This window comes from Elephantulus edwardii, unplaced genomic scaffold (genome assembly GCF_000299155.1).
Source record: "Elephantulus edwardii isolate Elephantulus edwardi_28Jun2011 unplaced genomic scaffold, EleEdw1.0 scaffold00011, whole genome shotgun sequence".
In the NCBI taxonomy this organism is placed as follows: Eukaryota; Metazoa; Chordata; class Mammalia; order Macroscelidea; family Macroscelididae; genus Elephantulus; species Elephantulus edwardii.
In genome coordinates this window covers 13,404,320-13,425,539 of record NW_006399761.1, presented here as the reverse complement: position 1 = coordinate 13,425,539, position 21,220 = coordinate 13,404,320, and the positions used below count along the sequence as shown (strand labels likewise).

The 21,220-nt window shown below is 44.3% G+C and overlaps 1 protein-coding gene across 2 annotated transcripts in view; it reads left to right on the top strand.

Moving 5' to 3' along the window:
* Positions 1-21,220, top strand: part of RTN4 (reticulon 4) — a 62,322-nt gene that overhangs the window by 10,021 nt on the left and 31,081 nt on the right. Inside the window, exon 2 of one of the 2 annotated variants that reach the window (XM_006880928.1) lies at positions 9,508-11,617. In XM_006880928.1, coding sequence (XP_006880990.1) covers positions 9,508-11,617 — 2,110 coding nt within the window. Of the gene's footprint in view, positions 1-9,237; positions 11,618-21,220 lie in introns of those variants that run through there. The other variant, XM_006880927.1, reaches the window with a different exon arrangement.

The following is a 21,220-nucleotide window of genomic DNA, read 5'->3' as shown; positions in this document are numbered from 1 at the left end:
TCACCCATTTTGAATAATATTGCATGAGTTCCTTGTTTTTCAATGCAGCATAGTATTCCATTAACAACAACATTTGATTGCATTAGTACTCTTGTTGAAAATCAGTTGTCCACATTGTTGTTGTTGTTTTGGAGTGCTGTCGAGTTGCCTCATGGGGTGACTTGTCTTGACCCTATGAACAGCAGCTTTGAACGTTGACCTGCCCTGTGCCGTCCTCACAGCTCTGATGGGCCCGAGTCCTTTCCAGTCATGTGTCCTGGCTTGTTGAGGGTCTTCCTCCTCTTCTCTGACCCTCCACCTTTCCCAGCTTGGTGTCTTTTTCTCAAGATTGGTCCTTTTGACAACATGCCCAGAATGTAAGAATGTCTGTTTATGTACTTCTGTTTTGTTCATTCATTTGTCTATCCATAAGCAAGTACTAAACTGTTAGTTGAGTTAATTTTACATACACTATCAAAAGCAAGTTGTTTGACTCCTCCCTCTTGGAGCTTCCTCAAAATTTGTTTTGTCTCCCTTTGTCCTTTGTGCTTCCATATAAATTTAAGAATTAGCTGGTTGATTTCTATGAAATTTCTTTTGGAATTTCTTTGGGATTGCACTGAGTCCATAGTTGAGCTTCAGAAGAATTGTTCTTTTTTAGGGTATAAGATTTTATCTGTTTGGGCTGGGTTGCTGTAGTTTCGTTGATGTTGGCAGAAGTTCCATGATACCCAGGTGAGAGAAGAGATATGCAGGCACGGTATCAGTGTCTGGGCAGGATTCTTGGGCCTCATTCCCCAGAGGGCAGCCTGAAGGGGAAGCTGGTGACACCTGTACGTGCAGTGGGTTTCCTCATAGGAGAGAAACCTGCCTATGTCTTTCATTTGGCGTATTAAGCTTCTCTCTACCTCTTGCGCTGAGAAGGAGGCATCCTATTTTCAAGATTGGTGACTGTACAAATTGGTATAAAAAGTTAGGAACAAAGCCTGTGAATGCCTCTGATTGTACAAGAGAAACCAGCCAAGAACTGGCTCTCTTGATGTGCAGTTCTTTCAGTCCATGCACCTGGTGTATCTTTATTGTTTATTATTGTACCTGCGAGTCGGAACCAATTCCACAGCCCACCCTCCAACAGGTTTTCAAAGGCAGTAAATAGCATGGGAGGAGACTACCTACGTTTATGGTCTAGGCCTCCTGTAATTTCAGCAGTGCTCTGTAGTTTATAGCTCTGTGTGTGTGTGTCTGTGTGTGTGTCTGTGTCTGTGTTTTTTAGATTGGAATTGACTTGATGGAATCTAACAATATTCCCAGTTTGTATGAATGTTTTTATGATGATGTATGTTAAGTTTTGTCACATGCTTTTGACAGTTAATCCTGGAGGTGACTCTGGATTATTCTAGGCTGTTAACAACTGAATTTTAGTGTTTGGTTTTTTAATGTGAACTTTTAAAATTTTTGCATGTTGAGCCATCCTTGCATTCTTGGGATAAGCTTTCCCTTGATAATAATTATTTTTTTTTATGAATTGCTAGATTAAATTTTCTTCTCTTTTTTAAGAGTTGATGATTAATGGATATATTTGTGAAAAACTTTGACCAATATTTGCATCCAAACCACCATTGATTGATATTGATTGCATTTTCTAAATAATTTCTGTCCTGGGAGAGAGAGAGAGAATGTACCTGTGTCAGTTAACTAAGGACTGAGAGTTAAAGTAAGTGGATTTATATCTCCTTTGGTTTTTTTTCCACAGTATAATGCAAACTCATTCATTGCCTTTAATCAGAACTGACTCGTGGCTGAGCCTCCAGCAAGTTTTCAGAAACTGTAAATCATAGGGGAAGATTACCCATCTTCAGAGCAGCTGGTGAGATTCAAACTACCTGCCTTTTAGGTTGGCAGTGCAACTCCCTCTCCACTAGACCACCATAGTGCCCCCTCTGTTAAGAACTTTCATATGTAATTGAACAGCAATCTTTCCATGTGCCCCTTCTAGCCTTGTGCTTTTGTTATATGTTTTACATATAAGTCTTATACTGTAATTATGATTCAGAAATTCCATCAACCTTTAAAAGAATAAGAAGAAATTAAATTATTGTATCTTCTCATCCATTTATTAGGGAGTTCAGGTGACATAGTTGCACTGCTTACCCAAAGGGTACCTAACAACAGTGTTACCGGCAAGATAGTTTTTCTTGCTCTTTGCTTAAGTTCAGTGATTCCACCCCCCACCCCTTTGCATTGTCCAGTCTACTTTGAAGGTCTTCTGGTGAACTCTAGTGGCATCTACTTCCTAAACAACATGCCTCCGGAAACTCTTATGAACTTTGATAAATGTTGATATTTACAGAATGGCTTCAGGCCTTTTGTTCATAGGGTCGCTATGAGTCATGCTCAATTGGACAACAATCAACAACAGTGAACTGTAGGTGGAACTCTGGGGACAGTGTTAAGGAGTTGTGCTGCAACCCCATAGGCACTTGGTTCAAATCCACCAGATGCTCTGCAGGGGAAAGGTGGGCAGTCTAATTTTGCATGATTTATTATCTCTGAAAACCCATTGGAGGGTCAGCTATGTGTTGGTTCTGACTTGACAGTATATAACAAAACCAACAACAGTGATATTTTTTCCACTTAATTTTGAGTATTTACAGTTGACTCCTTAAATATATTCCTCTGCCATTGTTTTGCTTACTCGCTATGTGCATCCTTTCTATATATCTTGGTTTTTTTGTTAGGTGCTGTTGAGTCAGCTATAACTTGTAGTGACCCTTTGAACAGTGGATCTGAACCCTGCCCTACTCTGTGCCATGTTCATCATCGTGATACACTTGAGCCCGTTGTTACAGTCACTTTGTCAAGCCATCTTGTCGGGTTGGGGGGGCTTCTTCATTCTCTGGCCCTCTACCATTCCAAGCATGAAAGCTCTTTCCAAGGACTGGCCCTTCCTAATATATCATACTGCTATGAAAAGATTCATCCTGGAGAGGGTTAGATTGGGCTGCTCCTTGGAGGCGAGGATTCTGAGGCTTTGTCTGACATACTTTGGCCATGTTGTAAGGAGGGACCAGTCCTTGGAGAGGGACATCATGCTTGGTAGGGTGGAGGGACAGCGCAGGAGAGGAAGGCCCTCTAGGAGGTGGATTGATTCGGTGACTGGGGTAATCGGGATGGGTGTATCGGAGATGGTGCGATTGGCACAGGACAGAGCAGAGTTTAGGACTGTTGTACATAGGGTCACTATGAGTCACAGGTGACTCGATGGCCCATAACAACAACAACAACAACAACAATGACATTACTCAAGCATTGCTGTTGAGTTGGAACCAGCCCATCATAGCTGACCCTCCGTCAGGTTTTGTGTGTTGTGTACTGTAGAATCAGAACTGACCCATAGCTGACCCTCCGGTGGCTTTTCAGAGGCACTTAATCACAGGGGAGAGATTGCCCATCCTCCCATATAGCGTCTGGTGGCCTTGAATTGTGTGCCTTCGGGATGGCAGCACAGCTTCTTTAGGCCAGATAGTCCAACTTTTTGCCGTAGAGCAGCTGGTGGATTTGAACTGCCCACCTTTGTGTTGGCAGAACAGCTTCTACCCACCAGGTCACTCTGGATTCTGGTCTGCCTTCCCACCTCAGCAAAGAGTGTGGCGGTTGCTTTTGTCCTGTGCTGTAGACAGATGGTGCCTCCAGGCTGGACACCAGGCTGCCAAGTGTGTGCGTTCCCTCTACACTCATGCTCCAGTCCCACCTGTGCTGTGAAGACAGTTGCTTCATGTGTGTTGTCCAGCTTTAGAGCTGTTTGTGTTGAGAAGGTTATTCTTTTTTTTTGAGGTTATTCTAAAGCACTTTACTTTAGAAGACCAAAAGTGCCTCTCTGTGGTTTTACATTTAATGACTTTTTTATAATAAGGTATAGTTTGTACTGACCAGTTACATTTGTGGTGAATTTTTTATATAAGTGCGTTAAGGAACAGAATCACTGTTACTGACAATGATAATTGATATTGAGAGAGAGTATTATATATATATATATACACATACATATACACACTTTCGGAATTGACAAGTAATAATACATTGTAGGCATCACTTGAATTTTTTTCATAAAGGGATTTACTTTTTAAAAAAAGAGTCTTTCATGAACTATAGGGTTTTTTTTTAATATTTTTTAAAAATAATTTTAGTGAGCATTTACAGAGATTTTGGATTTCCATTCATTCATTGCTGCACTTCTCCCCGCCCCCCAGTTCGCTCCTCTCTTTCAAAAGTAAAAGAAACACTCCTTCCCTGGGTACACAATCCCCCCGCACCCTCCCACCGCCCCAAGTACATTCCGCTATGCAACCTTAATTGTGGACTCTTGTATGAACTATAGTTTTGAAGCTTGCTTCTTGTGTGAGGGAAGTGAGGAAAATTAAAAATTTGTCTAAACTTGACGTTTTTAGGGCCAGCATGGAGGGCTGGACTGTTTGCAAAAGCTCCCCCCCCAACCTTGTGTGAGTTGTATGAGAGTAAAGTCAGAGACCCTCGTGTGTGTGTGAGCAGAGCAGTCCACATGCAGAGCCTCTACCGGAGTCTGGAGGCAGATTTTAAAAACCTGTCTTTCCAGATGGCAGTCCCTTGAGGACTGCCGCTCTGAGTATTACAGGAGGTGTGAGGTGTTCGGGGCCTGGCAGGGGTAGGGTACAAACAGACCTCTGGTGGACCTTGATGGAGGAAGCAGTTTACCAGCAGGGCTGGCCGGAAAATCCCATGTCATCTGCTGTCCTGAGTGGCACGTAGCTTTGTCCAGTCATGTACTCTTCATTGCTCACTCTGGGGAAGCTCCTCCTTCTGGAGGCCTTAACTCTAATTCCCCTCATGGCCTTGTGTCCACTGTGGGCTTTCTAACCGAGTCCCCCTTCCCTTGTCCGCCTGAGTGACTGTCTTCATTTGCTCTATGCATACGGGCATTTCCCTGGTCTGGACCATCTGGCCGTCTGCAAACGCTTGTTACAACAGTCTCCTTAAAGAAGAGTCGTTTGCTGTGATTTAGGAAGACTGTGCTGTTACTCCGTGTTAAAATGGAATTTATCTTTGTGTACTGTCGATTATGTTCATTTTACTGAGGGCACGAAGAAAATAGTGGGCCTCGTTGTAATGACAAGTTCAATTATAAATTTCTGTCTTTGCTATTAAATAGCTGTGTGATTTGCTTTTGTGAGGTTAAGTGGTGATACAGTAGAACACTAACAAAATTAAAGCTGAACATGGATTAGAAAGAAAGCTGAAATGTGAATTTACGGTTTCTTGGGTAACAAGTGGTGGGAGGGTGTGGCATATGGTTAGAATGATTGATGAGCAGATATGCCATTTAGGGATTATTGAGTTACATTTTAACAGTGAGGGAGGCTTTCGTTATCAGTTTTAGATTGAATCCAATTTGCACTTTTAAGTATTTTTGGGCAAAGTAACGTGTAGAATTGTCCCTTTATTTGCTAGCAGTAAGACCGGAAACACTGTGTGGAAAAGTTTAGCTTCTGGGGCCAGTTATTTAGTGGAAGTTTGCGGAGTGTGCTGCTGTGTGTTTACTTACTGTGTGCAGGAGCCATTTTTATTGTACATGTGGGTTTCATAATTATTACATTTTTCTGACTGGCTCTTCAGAATAGCATGGATGAGGTTGAGGATTAAAGTTTTTATTTCACTGAAACTTGGTGGTTAGCATTTGATGTTATGAAAAGACGCTATAAATAAGGATGAGGTGCCACCTTTTTGGAGAATAAAACTTGGATAGCATACATACATGTGATTATGGAACATGCATTCAGTAATTCAGAATGCTTTTTGCTTAATATAGCATTGGTTTGAATCCACCAGCAGCTCGGGGAGAAACAGGTGAGCAGTATCTTCTGTCCAAGTTTACAGCCTCAGAAATCCAGTGGAAGGTTGCTGTATGTCAGAACTGATTGAAAGAAGTAGTTTGGGGTTAAATTATTTTGTAATACAGTCGTTTACCCATTTGTGAACAGCAGGCTCTTGTCTAGGGAAAGCACGATGACCATACTTCATGAATCTCCTCGGCTCCTGGTCCTGTTGGCTGGCTGGGTGGACCGTGCACCCTATCTGGGTTTTTGGGGTTACCAGCCATCCAAGTGACTCTTAAGGGTGTGTAACAGAATGAACGTGGTCTAGTCCTGTGGCATCATAATGAGGGTTCATTAGTTTGAGTCCATTATCATAGAAAAGGGTTTTAAACACAGTCATAGATTTACTCCTGACCACTCCAGCTAAGAAGCCTGAAGTGTGCAGTTATTCCAGAGAAAATCTAAAATATATGTTATTCATTGCGGTCAAGTTGATTTCTGCACCTGGCTACCCGATAGGACAGTCTCCCAAGGCCTTAAGATCTCTGTGGGAGCCGGTCACCACCGGTGTCCTGTGTAAGGGACACCTTTGGAGAAGAACCACCTGTTTATGAGAACTATATTTCTTAGATTTTTTTCATATTTTTAACAGTCTTGTCTACCTGTCCTCCTGGATAATGTGCAGGTTTTTCTTATTAGGTCTTCATTGTTTGTTACATTAACACTCCTTGGACTATTTAAAACTGTCTTTTGAGAGAAACAGTTCTGTAGTCTAAACTGCAGTTGCTTAACATTTGCCAACTGTCAGTTCAAACTGATAGGAGGTGAGGTTACCAGTGTGGAGTGAGCCATGCTGATTGACAGAATGAGTCTGGACTTGAATTGCCAGAGTCTCATAACTGGTTGTGTATATACAGGCAGTCCTCAGATTATAAAGCAAAGTCCATTCCTAACTTTGTCTCTTAAGAGTTTGTAGTTAAGTGCACATAGAGACTAAGGTCCGCCTGATACAGGCCATGGTCTTTGCAATCACTTGTTATGCATCAGAGTTGACAATGACTAGGGAGGATAGAAGGAGAACTGATGCCTTTGAGATGTGGTGCTGGAGAAGAGTATTGAATGTACCATGGACTGCCAAGAAAACAAACAGGTTCATCCTGGAGAGGATTAAACCAAGCTACTCCTTGGAGGCAAGGATTCTGAGGCTCCGTCTAACATACTTTGGACATGTTGTAAGGAGAGACAGGTCTTTAGAGAGGGACATCATGCTGGGTAGAGTGGAGGGACAGCGCAGGAGGGGCAGGCCCTCTATGAGGTGGATTGATTCAGTGACTGGGGTAATTGGGATGGGTGTGTCAGAGACAGTACTATTGGCACAGGACAGAGCAGGGTTTAGGGCTGTTGTACACAGGGTCGCTATGAGTCACAGGCGACTTGACGGCACATAACAACAACAGTTCATATTGAGCCCTCCTTCAGTGCAGCTGAGGCACGCTGCTTGTGCAATGGCTGAATTCTCCTTCCTGCTAACCAAGAAGTCACCGGTTTGAACCCACCAGCTCCATGGGAGAGGCAGCTACAGTCAGCTTCTGTAAAAATTACGCCTTGGAAACCCTTTGGGGTAATTCTGCTCTGCCTGACAGGGTTGCTGTAAGTCTTGGCATTGGGCAGTGAGGTTGTTCTTTTAATGGTGGTGGTTTTAGTTCAAGAAACTGCCCGCTGTTTGTTGAAACCCTCTACCAGATTTCCAAGGCTGTCATCTTTGACTGGAAGAGACTGCCTGTGTTCCAATGACTTCAGAGCTTCGAGACAGAAGCATAACTTGTACACAAAACCCAACAGCGCCAGGGCTGCCTGGGACTTGAAAGCTGCGGGTGCAGCAAGTGAAGATAATGGGAAGAAAGGATTATTTGTGGGATGTGAGGGCAGGATATTAAAGGGCAGGCATTGGTTGTCCCTGCGTCAGCAGTTCCAGCCCCAGGATGGACTGTCTGCTTTCAGTGAGTGAAAACATTTCTGTGACTTGAGTGTCCCTCCCTTTGAGTCTAAAATGAGTTCTTGCATGTAAAACATTTTGAATGATGAGGGGCCTAATCACTTACAACTAAAGTTAATTATAAACAAAAAAATAAAAAACAAGCATCCTCATTGTGATAACTAGTATTTCCTCTGGGCAGTGGCACGCATGATTAATACAGTCAAAGAATAGTGCACAGTGATGGTGAGGCTATCAGATAACCTAGAATGTAAGGAAAGAAATGCGCCGTTGTTGGAAAGGGTTTTTTCTTAATTGAACATATATAGAGCTTTTTTTAAAAAAAAGTTAAAAGTAGCTATTACTTTTATTCAAATAAATATATCTCTTTGATTTTGGCCTTGAATAAAACAAAGCATATTGTCTGAAATCCATGAAACAGGAAGAGATGTTTCTAGAGGCCATTTTTTGTTCATGAACTTCCTTTAGTATAAACCCTTTAACTGTGTTTTGATACATGAGACACTCTGGATAGCATTGAAATACCTTGTAATATATGTGGTAATTTAACTGGCATTAATGGTCCTGCTTTAGCTAATGCCCCCTTTCTCTGGCTTTTCCTCTGTAGATAAGTTTTGTGTTAACTCATGCCAGCCTGAATCCTTGCTTACTCCTCCCGTCCTGACTCTCTTTCCGACTTTGCCTTTATCTCTGCTGAGGTTATATTCTATTTGTTTTTCAGATGAGACCCTTTTTGCTCTTCCTGCTGCATCCGAGCCTGTGATGCTCTCCTCTACAGGCAAGTTCTTTCTGCTCACCTTTACCTCTGTGTATTCTAACTCTTAACTCTCTAGTTTGATAAGCTCTGTACAAAGTAGTTTTGAGATTAATAAAAGTTAGCTCGGTTCCAAGAATGTGTGCCTTCAGAAGAACTTGAAATTGCTGTGTTCTGTCCAAGGCAGAAGCAGATTAACAATTGGAATTATGTAAGGAATTCTTGGACCCTTGACTTACAGTTCTGCAATGACCAGTTCTTAAGTACAGCAACTTGCTTGTAGTTGAAAGTCTTTTATATAAATGAATGCAAGTGTGTGGCATTTAGTTTATGCCCTTGCTTATATTGTTAGACACCTTTTCCTCTAAAACTAGTAAAAGTAGTTTCCCTCCATTAGTAACACTCGAGCATTTTCTCAGAGAATTGATAAGTCTTTGGATCGCACGTAATTTGCCTCTGAGCTGTGTGCATGCTTCTTAACGCAGCTTTTCAGTGCTTCTAGTAATAATTACAGTGAACTCAGTTGCTATTGATGAAGTAAGCTCTATTAACATCCCATTTTAGTTAACACTAAGTCTTTACTAACTCTATTTTAAACCTGTCATAAAACTTGCATTAACTCTAAGAGCACTGGCATTCTCTAACTTTCCTTTCTGTCCATGGCCACAGAGAAAATTATGGACTTGAAGGAGCAGCCAGGTAGCGCTGTCTCGGCTGGCCAAGAGGACCTCCCATCTGTCCTGCTTGACACCACTGCTTCTCTTTCTCTGTCTCCTCTCTCAGCTGCTCCTTTTAAAGAACACGAGTATCTTGGTAACCTATCTGCCGCGTCACCCACCAAAAGAATGCTGGAAGAAACTTCAGATGACGCTTCCAGACGCATCGGAGAGAAGGCCACAAATCCATTTGTCGATAGAGACTTCCCAGAGTTTTCTGAACTGGAATACTCACAGATGGGGTTGTCGTTCGGTGGTGCTTCGAGGAAGGAAGCAGCCCTCGTGACGGATAAAGATGAAGAGGACGACGTGGTTAGTAACGGCGTCCTTCATAATCGGCAGGAGCCGTTGGGGGCCATGGCCAGATCGGTGGAGGAGGACAGAGTGAAGGTCCTGGAACAGACAAAGGACGGTGAGGGGACAGGAGCCGCCGGAGTTGTTAGAGAAGCTCCCATGAGAGAGGAGTATGCAGACTTCAAGCCGTTCGAGCGAGTGTGGGAAGTGAAAGGTGCTTACGGGGACCCCTACCAGCCTGACGGCGGGCTGGGGGCCGGAGGCGAGGCAGCGAGCGCGCAGGAAAGCAGAGCCTATAAGAAGTATTTTGCCGATAGCCTGGAGCAGACCAGTCCCGAGAAGGACAGTGAGAGCAGCAACGAGGTCGCCTCTCTCCCCAGCACCCCGGAAGCTGGTGGGCGCGGGCCAGAGGCGTACCTCACGTGCGCGCCCTTCCAGCCACCTGCGGCCAGCAGCGTGGCCCCCGGTATCTTCCCCCTGGTGGGAGACCACACTGTGGAAAATAAGACCGATGAAAAGAAAATAGAAGAGAAAAAGGCCCAAATTGGGACTGAGAACACGAGCATCAAAACGTCTAATCCTTTCCTCATGGCGGCACAGCTTTCCGAGACAGATTATGTCACCACAGACGGGCTGTCACAGGTGCCCGCGGGCGCGGTGGTCAGTGTGCCCGAAGGTCTGACCCCCGACTTGGTGCAGGAGGCCTGTGAAAGCGAGCTCAGCGAAGCCGCCGGGACCAAGAGTGCCTACGAGACGAAGGTGGACCTGGTCCAGACGTCCGAAGCCCTGCAGGAGGCCCTGCACCCCGGCTCGCAGCTCTGCCCGTCCTTCGAGGACTCCGAAGCGACCCCCTCCCCAGTGCTGCCCGACATCGTGATGGAAGCGCCCTTAACCTCCGTCCTTCCCGGCGCTGGACCACCTGCAGCCCAGCCCACCTCGTCCCCGTTAGAAGCTCCTCAGTCCAATTACGAAAACCTAAAACTTGAGTCTGAAAATCCGCCCCCATACGAAGAGGCCATGAGTGTCCCCCTGAAGAGGGAAGGTGGATTAAAGGAAGCAGTCCTGGAGGCTGAGCCTGCCAAGGCCACTGCGGCCGAAGCAGAAGCCCCTTACATATCCATCGCGTGTGACTTGATCAAGGGAACGAAGCTCTCCACCGAGCTGACTCCTGATTTCTCTCATTACTCAGAACGAGCCGCCATGGCCCAGCCCGGGCCGGATCATTCGGAGCCCGTGGAGGACTCCTCTCCCGACTCTGAGCCTGTTGACTTATTTAGTGACGATTCTATACCAGAAGTTCCTGAAAAACAAGACGAAGCCGTGGTGCTGGTGAAGGAGAGTCTCACGGCCACGCCGGCGGAAGCGAAGGAAAAGGTCGGCGTCTCCCCGCCCGAGGCAGCAAAGCCGTACTTAGAATCCTTCCAGCCTGGCGTAGACCCCGCAGCAGGCAGCCTGCTGCCCGGTGATGTCACCCCGCTGACCAGAAAGGAGAAGATGCCGCTGCCCATGGAGGCGCTCCACTCCACGCTGTATCCAGACCAAGGATTCTTTATTTCTAAGGAAGCCCAAGTAAGAGAAAGCGAAACCTTTTCAGATTCCTCTCCGATTGAGATTATAGACGAGTTCCCCACATTTGGCAGTTGTAAGACGGACTTCTCCCCTCAGTTTGCAAGAGAATACACAGACGTGGTAAGGTCCCTCCGAAGTGGAGTCGCCGAGACCCGGGACGGAGCCGAATCGCTGCCTTGCTCAGAAGGAGCCCGTGAGCTTGCTCTCAAGGATGTACAGCCGAGAGGGCAAGAGAGAAGCCCTGTGTCCGAGGACTTCCCCAAAGACGGGGCCGCGGCTGCAGCGGGAGCACCCCTACCGCCTCCAGACGTGTCTCCTGTGGCCGCCCGACCAGAGCAAGGCCGAGGCGGCAAACCCGAGGTTCTGGTGAAAGAAGCAGAGCAGAAACTGCCTTCTGATGCAGAGAGCGCGCGCAGACCCCCAACCGCTATCTTTTCAGCAGAACTGAGTAAAACTTCAGGTAAACAATCCATGAGATTTCTAAGCACCTTTTTAACTCAGGGACCTTTGTTTTCCTGTAACATGTTAGGTTTATAGTGTTTCATCATGTCCACTGAAGGAAGAAGGGCTTTCCCCGCCCCTCTCCTTCCTGCTCTTAGTTTTTCATTGATGACTTTGATTTTGTACCACGGAAAGAAAAGGGTTTCTAGATATTTTTTTAAATTTCTTCCCCGCCCCAGTTAGCGTTATTCCCCTTTCTTTGCTGTTTTTAAACTATGAGGATGAAATCCTAAAACATGTTCTGGTATTTTGTCAGAAATTACATTATTTTTAAAATTTTCTTTTCAAAGATTTGTGTAACATTTTTATAATATTATTATATATACAGGGCATTGTTTTTCAGTGATAGCTATAAAGTTAGGCATTTTGAGTAGGAGACATTTGAAAAATGTTGATGTATGCATCTTATTATGGTTCTTGTGGGAAGTACTGATTCTCATTTTTATTTTTTGCTCCATTTCCCATATACCCAGTGTGTTTTAAGGCAATTTGCAAGTCCTTTTTAAATGTTGCCTCCCATTTTAGCTACAGTTTCCATAAAAACAGTATTTACTGTCCATTTGTTAAATAGGTAGCAGTGGGTTCTAGTGTGTCAGATGACGAGGTTGGCCGAGGACGGGACAGGGCAGGGTTCAGACCTGTTCATCAGGTCACTATGAGTCATACCTGACTGTTGGATTGGAGGAGAGCTTTCTGCTGTCATCTGAGGATTTTGAACATGAAGCACTGGGGTGAGTATGGAGCCAGTTGGGTTCTTGGTAGATGTGGATCTGAAAGAGAAAATGAGGCATCCAAGATAACTCCAGAAAAACCAAATCCCTGGATTGGACAAACACACAGATGACAATGTGAGAAACTGATTCAGAGAACAAGAGGTGATAAAGTGGGTTTGAGGAGAGACGTTGAACCAATAGTGAACATGCCGGTTGTGCAGTACCTATGAGCTGATTGGATTGCTTCACCTAACAAGACAGCCAGGAAGTTGGAGGTACTGTACACATGGGGTGCTCCTTGGAGAGGTCTGGGTCTCACTTGTGTACAATATAGAACCAGTTCCCCTGAGGTCAGGCCTGACCCACACCTCCTTCTCCTCATCCCACCACCAATCTCATTACTTCTTCTGGGTCCACAATAAGATGTGGCCCCTCAGAGACCACACAGAACCGTATGAGGGACGTCAAAAGGCTATAATCGGGTTGGCAACAAGTAGACAATTACCTGGTCAAGACACCTTCTGAGATGTGCTCGCTGGCCCTCTAGCATTGAGCCTTCCAGCTTTAAGCAGATGCTCTGTCAGTAATGGCTGCTGTCCCCCTCATCCTCCAGGGGTGAAGGCTCTGGTTCTGTGGCATTGCAGTCCTGACTCATGCCAGGTTTCCGGTTCTTCACCCTAGCTCCTGCAGGCCCCAGGCTGAACGGCACAGGAATCGTTGGCCTGGGAGGATGCACACTGTCCATGCCCCCTGCTGCTTTGCTGGTAGTGAGAGTCTCCAAATCTGCTGTGGAGTTTGCTCAGTCTGGTGGCGGCACTGGCCAGTCCCGTTGTGGAAGTCCATCCCATCCACGTGGCAGAGGCAGGGGCTACGAAAGCCATCCTGAGCAACAGGCCCTTAACACCACAGAGAACACTGGCCGCCTCCCATCTCCTGAAGAGTCTAGAGTCCAGGAGATGAATCAGCCTCCATGTTCAGAGTTCCACAGAGAAAGCAGTACCTGTCCTCAAGGAAAAGCCAGGTTTTAGTGAAGGTGAGGTGATGGAAGGAATGATTATAAGGAGGTAGAGGTCTCAGTTGACAGTGGCATAGGAGAGGTAATGACACAGAACAGAGGCTTAGGTGAGGACAGTGATAAACTGATGGTGATAGTGCAGCTGAGGGCCACAGAGGGGCAGGACTGTGTATAGTCTGCCCCACCCCAGAGACTTAGGAAGGTTGGCAAAGGAAACTAGTGCACTTCTTATCATCTGTATCCTTAACACTGTTGTATGGCTACCAGCTCATAGCTGACCCTCCAGTGGGTTTTCAGAGACTAAATCTCAACAGGAGGAGATTGCCCATCTTTCTCCTGCAGGTGGATTCAAACCAGCTGCCTCTGATTGACAGTGCAAGTTCTTACTTACTAGACCACCAGAGCTCCTTCTGTTCTTAAGACTAAACAGAAACACTGTTAGCCAGCCAGCCAACCTCCCCCCACCCCATAGTTACCAAAATTCATTCTGTATTTGCCTTCACTAGGTGACAGCTTTTAAAGATTTAGGCATTTTATACTTGGCTCTTGTTTGAATTTATTTTTGAAAAGTCTCTGGCAAAATACTTCTGCTCTCGATAGTTCAGTGGTTTCCACTTTTTGTTTATAATAAACTTATTACTGGTATTTTAATTTTTCAGTTTATCACTCATGTTAAATTGTGTAAGATGATCAAGTATCGTAGTAATTACATAGATTTATACTACTGTACAAAGAACAAGATGATGGAGGGACAGCAGAGAAAGATCCTTAGCCAGGTGGGTTGACATAGTGACTGGCAGCCATGGGCTCAGGTGTGTTAAGACATTATGAGATTGGCACAGAACAGGACAGGTGTTCACAGGGTCGCTAGGACTCAATACCGTCTAACAATGGTAGACTTCGCAATTGCTGAAAGGCATTTATCCTGTTTAATCCTTTGATCTCTATAGATAGGGCTATGGAAACACATTCTTTACCCCCTTGAGTCCCTTCACAGAAAGTTACATGTATTCCTATCTTTTATCACTGACTACTTTAAGTAGAAATACATTTCTTCTGTAACTCAGTACAACTATCAACTTCAGAAATTTATATTAATAGTATTTTCTAATCTACCTTGTGTATTCCAGCAACTCGAGAAATACTCCAAGAGACTAACCTCATCATATCTTTATGTAGCCAAATAATAATGTACTCTGTAAAATGTTCTTCCTCTAATGCAAGATCCAGCGTAGTTTTACATTTAGTTGTTAATCTCTTTTGGTTTCCTTAATCTGGAACATTTCCACCATTGTTCTGGTTTATAACATTAACCTTTTTGAAAGGTTTTCTTTCTAGTGATCAGATTGAAGAGATAGATTCGTGGCAAAAATACAGTATAGATGTGACATTCTGGTGGTATTCATCGGGGGTACCATTGTCAGCTCCCCATTGATACAGGGTAAATATTTTTATCATTTTAGCAAGGTGGCCCTTGATTTCTTTATTACATATTTACCATTTTGTTTTCTTCTCTTTTGTAGTGTGAGGGATGGCACCTTAAGTATCTGATTCCCTGTCAAAAGCAGATTAGTATCTGTTGATAATTCTTGTTTGATCCAGTATTCATCTCAATGGTTATAAAGTCATGGGTTTTTTTTTTTCATCTCAAGCAATCCTGCCATATATCAGTTGACCCTCTCTGCCGTGTTTAGAGATGGTGTGTATATTTTATCAGTATCTGTGCATTTGTATTTTCCCTCCAATGTGAACATCCATATTGGTTAGGAAAACTGGAGTAGCGTTTTGTTGCTGACTTGTGGAGGTGGACTGACCGTGGTGGAGTGGACAACAGCTGCGTGTGTGGTTGGTAAGCCATTGAGAAAGGAAGGTGCTGATGGGGTGTCTTCCCGCCGAGATCTTCACGATACTCACTGCCAGTGGGTACGTCCCACCTCCTCCTCGCCCTGAAGATGTTGTTTGCAGTTAAGGGCTTTGAGGTCAGAGCTGACCCATAGCTGACCTTCCTGCGGCCTTTCAGAGCAGGAAATGGCGTGAGAAGAGACTGTCTGTCCTCCCTGGCTTTGGCTTGGTGTCATTGGCTGTTTGGCTTGCCGTCAGTACACAGAACAGTGTCCATTCATAATCAGAATATTGATTGTGTCACAGGCAGTTTGGAATTATTGGTAACCGAAGTGTAACCCTATCACAAAAGCTCACTGTATTTATTGTGTTCACATGTTGTGGTATGCATATCTGGTGGCGTAGAATGCGGTGCAGCTAACCAGCTGCATTGTGGTTCGAATCCACCACGGCTCCTCCGGTGAAAGACGGTTGGCTCCTCCTGCCAAGTTAACAGCCTGGGGAACCGGCCCGGGCGCCGCTCTGAGTATGAACCCACTCGGCAGCTGTGCATTTGGTTTGTCATTAATAAGACTGCAGGATTGAACAGAGTTGTTTGCTGTACACAGGTCGCTGTGAGAGCACGATGCATGGCAGTTACGTAGCAGTGCCATAAGCAACTCGCTTTGAAAGAACCCATTTAATCCAGATGAAGAATGAAAAGTTATGTTGCAAGCATGTATTTGTTCAGGTGACGATTGATCTTTGATTACTAGCCCGTGTCAACATAATTCTTTCATGGATGGCCTATTTCATACCCTTTGCCTATTTTTAAATGTAGGTGTTTACATTTTTCTCAATGAATTTGGAATACATTTTTATAAAAAAAAGATTTCAACTTTTGTCATATGTTGTCTCTGCCCCAGTTTTCTTAAAAGCTCTTTTTAACAAATTTTGGACATTTTCAATCTCAGGAGAAAATCGATAACATTTTATTTACTGACTTACTGTTTTACTTTTTTACATGTAGTTCCAATCTCATGAAAATGGATCTTGGATTTGGGTTGGCATTTTATTACAGGTGTCCCATTGGTGGTGAGTGTGGTTGGTGGTCTCACAAATGGGGGGGGGTGCTCTGGTAGCCTGACTTCCGCTGCAAACCCAGGACGGGCTTCTCTGACGGTTCGATTTCACCAGTGCCTCCGAAGAACACGGATGGACAGTCTCTGCCTGTGGGGTTAACGGCCTCCTGAAAGCCCGCAGGGGAGTCAGGTTTGGGTTTCGAGTGGACAGCTGTGAGTTTGTGTAACAGCTGACATCCTGCCGTCTGAAGAGCTGTCAGCCTCAGGGACGGCACGTACTGTCCGCTGGAGCAGCTGTAGACTGGGTGTTGGTGCCCTCCAGTGGCCTTGAGAAAAAACAGGGGACTTGGAGCTCTCATTGTCCGTCAGTTCATCTGGCTCCACACGTTTAGTTCACACGCACGTGATGAGTTTATAGACACCTTCTGCTGGACCAAACCTATTTGGCTCATGCTATCTCTACAGAGAACACAGCGAAACAACCCTGCAGGCTCCCTCAAACCGTAGTTCTGGGAGGAAAATGTTTCTAAAAGATCTATGCAGAGTCTGGATTGGTTCTTGAGTTCTGAATTTGAAGTAATTTTGAAATCTTTGGAATATTTGTATGTTTGTCTTTAAGTCTTTAAATTTTATACTAGTTTATTTACCAAGTTCATATATATTTTTCACACAGCTATGTTTGCCTCCTGATACAAGAAGTTAGCATTATTTAGTAAGCATTACAACTTGAGGTTTTCCCCAGTGAATGCTAACTATATTTAGTAGTTTTTGCAAAATTGTTTATATGATTAAAAATATTTTTTTACCCAGTAGTATTCCTTTTCTGGATTACTATCCTTCTCCAACTCTGTTTAACTCATGACTTAAGAAGTGCTGTCTTTTAGTCTGTTGTTAGGTTATTGTTAGATGGTGTTAGAACTGACTTGTAGCTGATCATTCAGCAGATTCTCTGAGACAGTAAATCACTTGGGAAAAGACGGCTTTATGCTTCTCCTTTAGAGCAGCTGGTAGATCTGAACTGTGTGCCTTTGGGTTGGCAGTGCGGCTCCTTAACCACTAAGCCACCAGAGGGCATTGTATTACAATAGATGATAGAATTTTTTGAAAAGTTGTTTAGTGTTTTTCACAAATGAAACATAATGTTTTAATTGCATACCTTTAGAGGAATTTTTTTTTTAAAATCTTGTTTTGTTGCAGTAAAGAATTATTAAAGCTGTCAGGAATAACCTAGCAGTCCTCAAGTTAGAATCCAGATGACTGCTGCTTTCCCGCCCCCTACTCTGCTGTGTGTCTAAACATGTAAAACAAGCAAACAAAGAAACCTTGTTGTTTTCATGGATTCAGAAAAGAAAAGGAAATCATTGGAAAAGGAGTTCTGTGTCAGGTGAAGTGGCCAGGGAAGTGGTTGGCGTACTCACCTGTTTACCAGGGAGCTCGCTGACCTGTCCTGTAGGGAGTCGGCACTTTGAACGCTGAGAAGTTAACCCAGAGGCAGGGGCCTGTCAGTAGCCGTCTGAGAATGGACAGACAAAATAACGCGTGCACACAGACTTTCTGAGAGAGTTAAAGTCGTATTTTTTCATTTCTTTGGTTGGAATTGATTTCATGTCATTTTCATACTAAAGAGAGAAAATGCACAAATTCAGATTTTTTTATCTGAGATGTGAGGACAGAGAAATGTTGGCAGTCTTTTTAATTTTATTCGAGTTTGAAACCTTTTTGCCTTCTCTTGGCTTTCTTAAAAAATGTATCTATTTGGTGGTGCTGACCTTGGGAATAGGGTAGTAGAACAAAGAAAACTTGCTATCCATGGACTTGGAGCAGTTAGGTGTTTTTGTTTTTTAAATTAGTGATTTTGTTTGTAAGAGGAGGAGACATCCCCAATTCCCTAATATGTCACAGTGTTTGGAATTCATTGGGGGGGGGTTTTGAGGTGTTTTGTTTTCCCACTTCTGTCATCTTACACAAAGGAGAATTCTGTGGCACCTTTGAAAGCTGTTGCATTTGCTTTTGCATTTGCTTTTTAGAGGGGAAAAAATGTCTACGTAAAATGCTTGTGAGGGAGGAGAGACAAGAGGAAGACCCTGGATGAGATAGATTTTCTCAGTGACTGGGGTAGTGGAGTAGGTGTGTCAGAGACAGTGAGACCGGCACAGGATAGAGCAGCTTTCAGGGCTTTTGTACATGGGGTCACTATGAGTCACAGGCGACTCGACGACATAAAACAACAAAATAAACAGATGTCTTTTTAAACTGGCCTATTTGAAAATTGTCTTTGAATGAGTTTTTATTTTCTGCAGTAAAATGTTTAAACTTTTTGAAAGAAAATAACTAAATGAAGATTTAATTTTAAGATTTTTGTCCTTACCTGATGTCACCTGTTAAATTGGAACTTAATGTCAACTTGATGGCACTTAACAACAACAACAGCAGCATAGAGAGATCAGGTGGCCTAGTGGACAGAAAGTTATGTTGCCAAGTCAAAGGTGGGTGACTTTAATCTGCGGCCCTCAGGCCTAGTTTTAATTGTTTTTGGTTTTTTTTGTCAGACATTCTTCTAAGTGGGATAGCACTGGTCTGTCCATTTGTTCTACAGAGGTAACTCGTGGTTGCTGTGAAGCTGAACACTGTGACACTGATATATCAAGTGTGATAATGGTCACCCATGGTGGACAGTGCTTGGTGGAACTTCCCGATTAAAACAAGCTTGGAAGCAGGAGTGGCATCCACTTTGGAAATAGCTTGCCTCTGGAAACCCTATGAATCTGGAGAAAGGGTGAAAGTTACACAAGTGTTGAGGTCTTTCATTTGTAGGGTCACTATGAGTTGTCTGTGATTTGACTGCACTTAACAACAACAGACACATGTAATCCTCTTCAGTTGGAGAATAAGCGAAACGCACAGAAAAACAAAATCCTGCTTGTGTGCATGGGGGACGCTTCTGTTGAGACATTATTGCCTTGGATTGAATGGTTCTCGTTCTCCCTCTCTCTCCCTCTCTCTGTGTGTGTAATCTTTCTGAGGTTAGTCTTCCATGTTCGATGACTGTATTCATGTATTACTAATAGACAACGGCAAGTGTTGTATAATTGTGCCTGTGTTCCACGCACCTTCAGGATTGCAGCACAGTTTCTTGCCACTAGGCCACCAGAGCTCCCTGAGTGGTTTTAAGTTTGTTCTGTTACCGGTGTTTAAAGTTAAAGCCCTTTTCGCTGATCTGACCAAACAGAAAATGCTTAGATGACTGAGCGTGAAACCACTCCATTTTACAGATGTCCTAAGAAATGGGTAAAATGCCAGTTGACATCCCTAATTTGGTTTTCCCCATACACGGAGCGGCCTGAATTGCATAACACGTGCAGATGAAAGAATTGGGTGCTGCCGTTGCCGTGTGATGGGGAGGGGGGCACAGGATGGGCAGGGGTCAGCTTCTCGAGGAGTTCAGTCACCGTGATGACACGTAACAATGTGTGGGGTACAATGAGCCCTGCTGTACCCAGGGCTAAGGTGTGGGTTCTGCCTCGGGCTCTTGATCTGAAGGTTGATGGTTCTGCATGAGGAAGAAGAGGCCGTCCGCTCTGTGAAGGTTCCCGGCCTTAGAAATCCTGTGGGGCAGTTGCACTCTGCCCTGCAGGGTGTCTGTGGGTGGAACTGACGGACAGAGGTGGGTATATGAGGTCGAGGAGCCTGTTGGCATACTGGTTAGTGTTGGTGCCAACGGACGGAAAGGTTGGCAATGTGAATCCTCAGCTTTGCAGGATAAAGACGTGGCAGTCTGTGTCCACAAAGATCGTGGCCTTGGATCCCTGTGAGTGACGACTTGATGGTTGGCAATGGGAAAGGTGGAAAAAGGCCCTGTAACTGAAAGGTACCGGTTCGGGCCCGCACCTGGAACTCTGAAGGAGAAAGCCCTGAAGACCTGGTCGTGTAGACCCACTGCGAAGCAGTGTCTCTGTCCCATTGCGGCTCTGATTTGAATTTGATGCCGTTATGGTGGTGGTGGGAAGAAGAGGCGGCTCGCTGGCTCAGTGGTGACGTGTGTGACTGCTGTCCATAAGTTTGGTGGTTTGAAACCACCAGCTGCTCTGAGGGAGAAAGCATGACCACCTGCTTGTGTGACTGTCACAGCTGTGGAAGCCGGCGGAGCAGTGGTGGCTTTTGTTTCAGGTCCCCAAGGTTTGGAATCAGCTGGCAGTACACAAACAGCAGCAGTGCACAGCAGAACGCCAGGGCTCCTAATTGGACTTAATCTACCGAGAGAATCGTTCAGTTTATTTAGATGAATGTCTGTTCTCAGGGTATTGTTTGTCAGACTTAATGTCCAGAAAACAAGAGTAATAAAAATATCAAGCACCTTTGTCTAGAGGAATTTTTTTCCCCTCTTTGCTAGTCTTGTTGATTGCAGTCCAGTTGAACACGACCCTTAGCGACCATGTGAACAAAAGGCCTGAAGCCTTGCTATTCTCATCATTTCTCAGAATTCATAGTTTCCAGAGGCACGTTGTTTTGGAAGTAGATGCCAATCCTGTTTCCAACTTGATTAGACATTTCTAACTTAAAAAACAGTGTTTAGATGCTGGTTTTGAGTACTTTATTCTAATGTTAAAGTATATGTTGATTTTCAGTTTTAAGGAATTTACTACTAGAAAATACTGTCTTGGAAGTGCATTGAGTACTGAATAGTTTGGGATTTCAACCCTTACCTGGCACAGCCCAGCTGTTTGCAGCTGTGATATGTGGCAGGGTAACGGGGCTCTCAAATATCAGGTTATGTAAGGGTTTGTGAATAAAGCCTGAAATTAAATATTAATTCTTGAGCTGAGAAGACTTCACTTTTAAAAAAAAAGTCTGTGCTTAATTTATGTTTGGATTTAGGAGAGGCGGACAGGCAAAGAAGTGAGTCATTGGCATTCAAGGCACTTCTGATATTT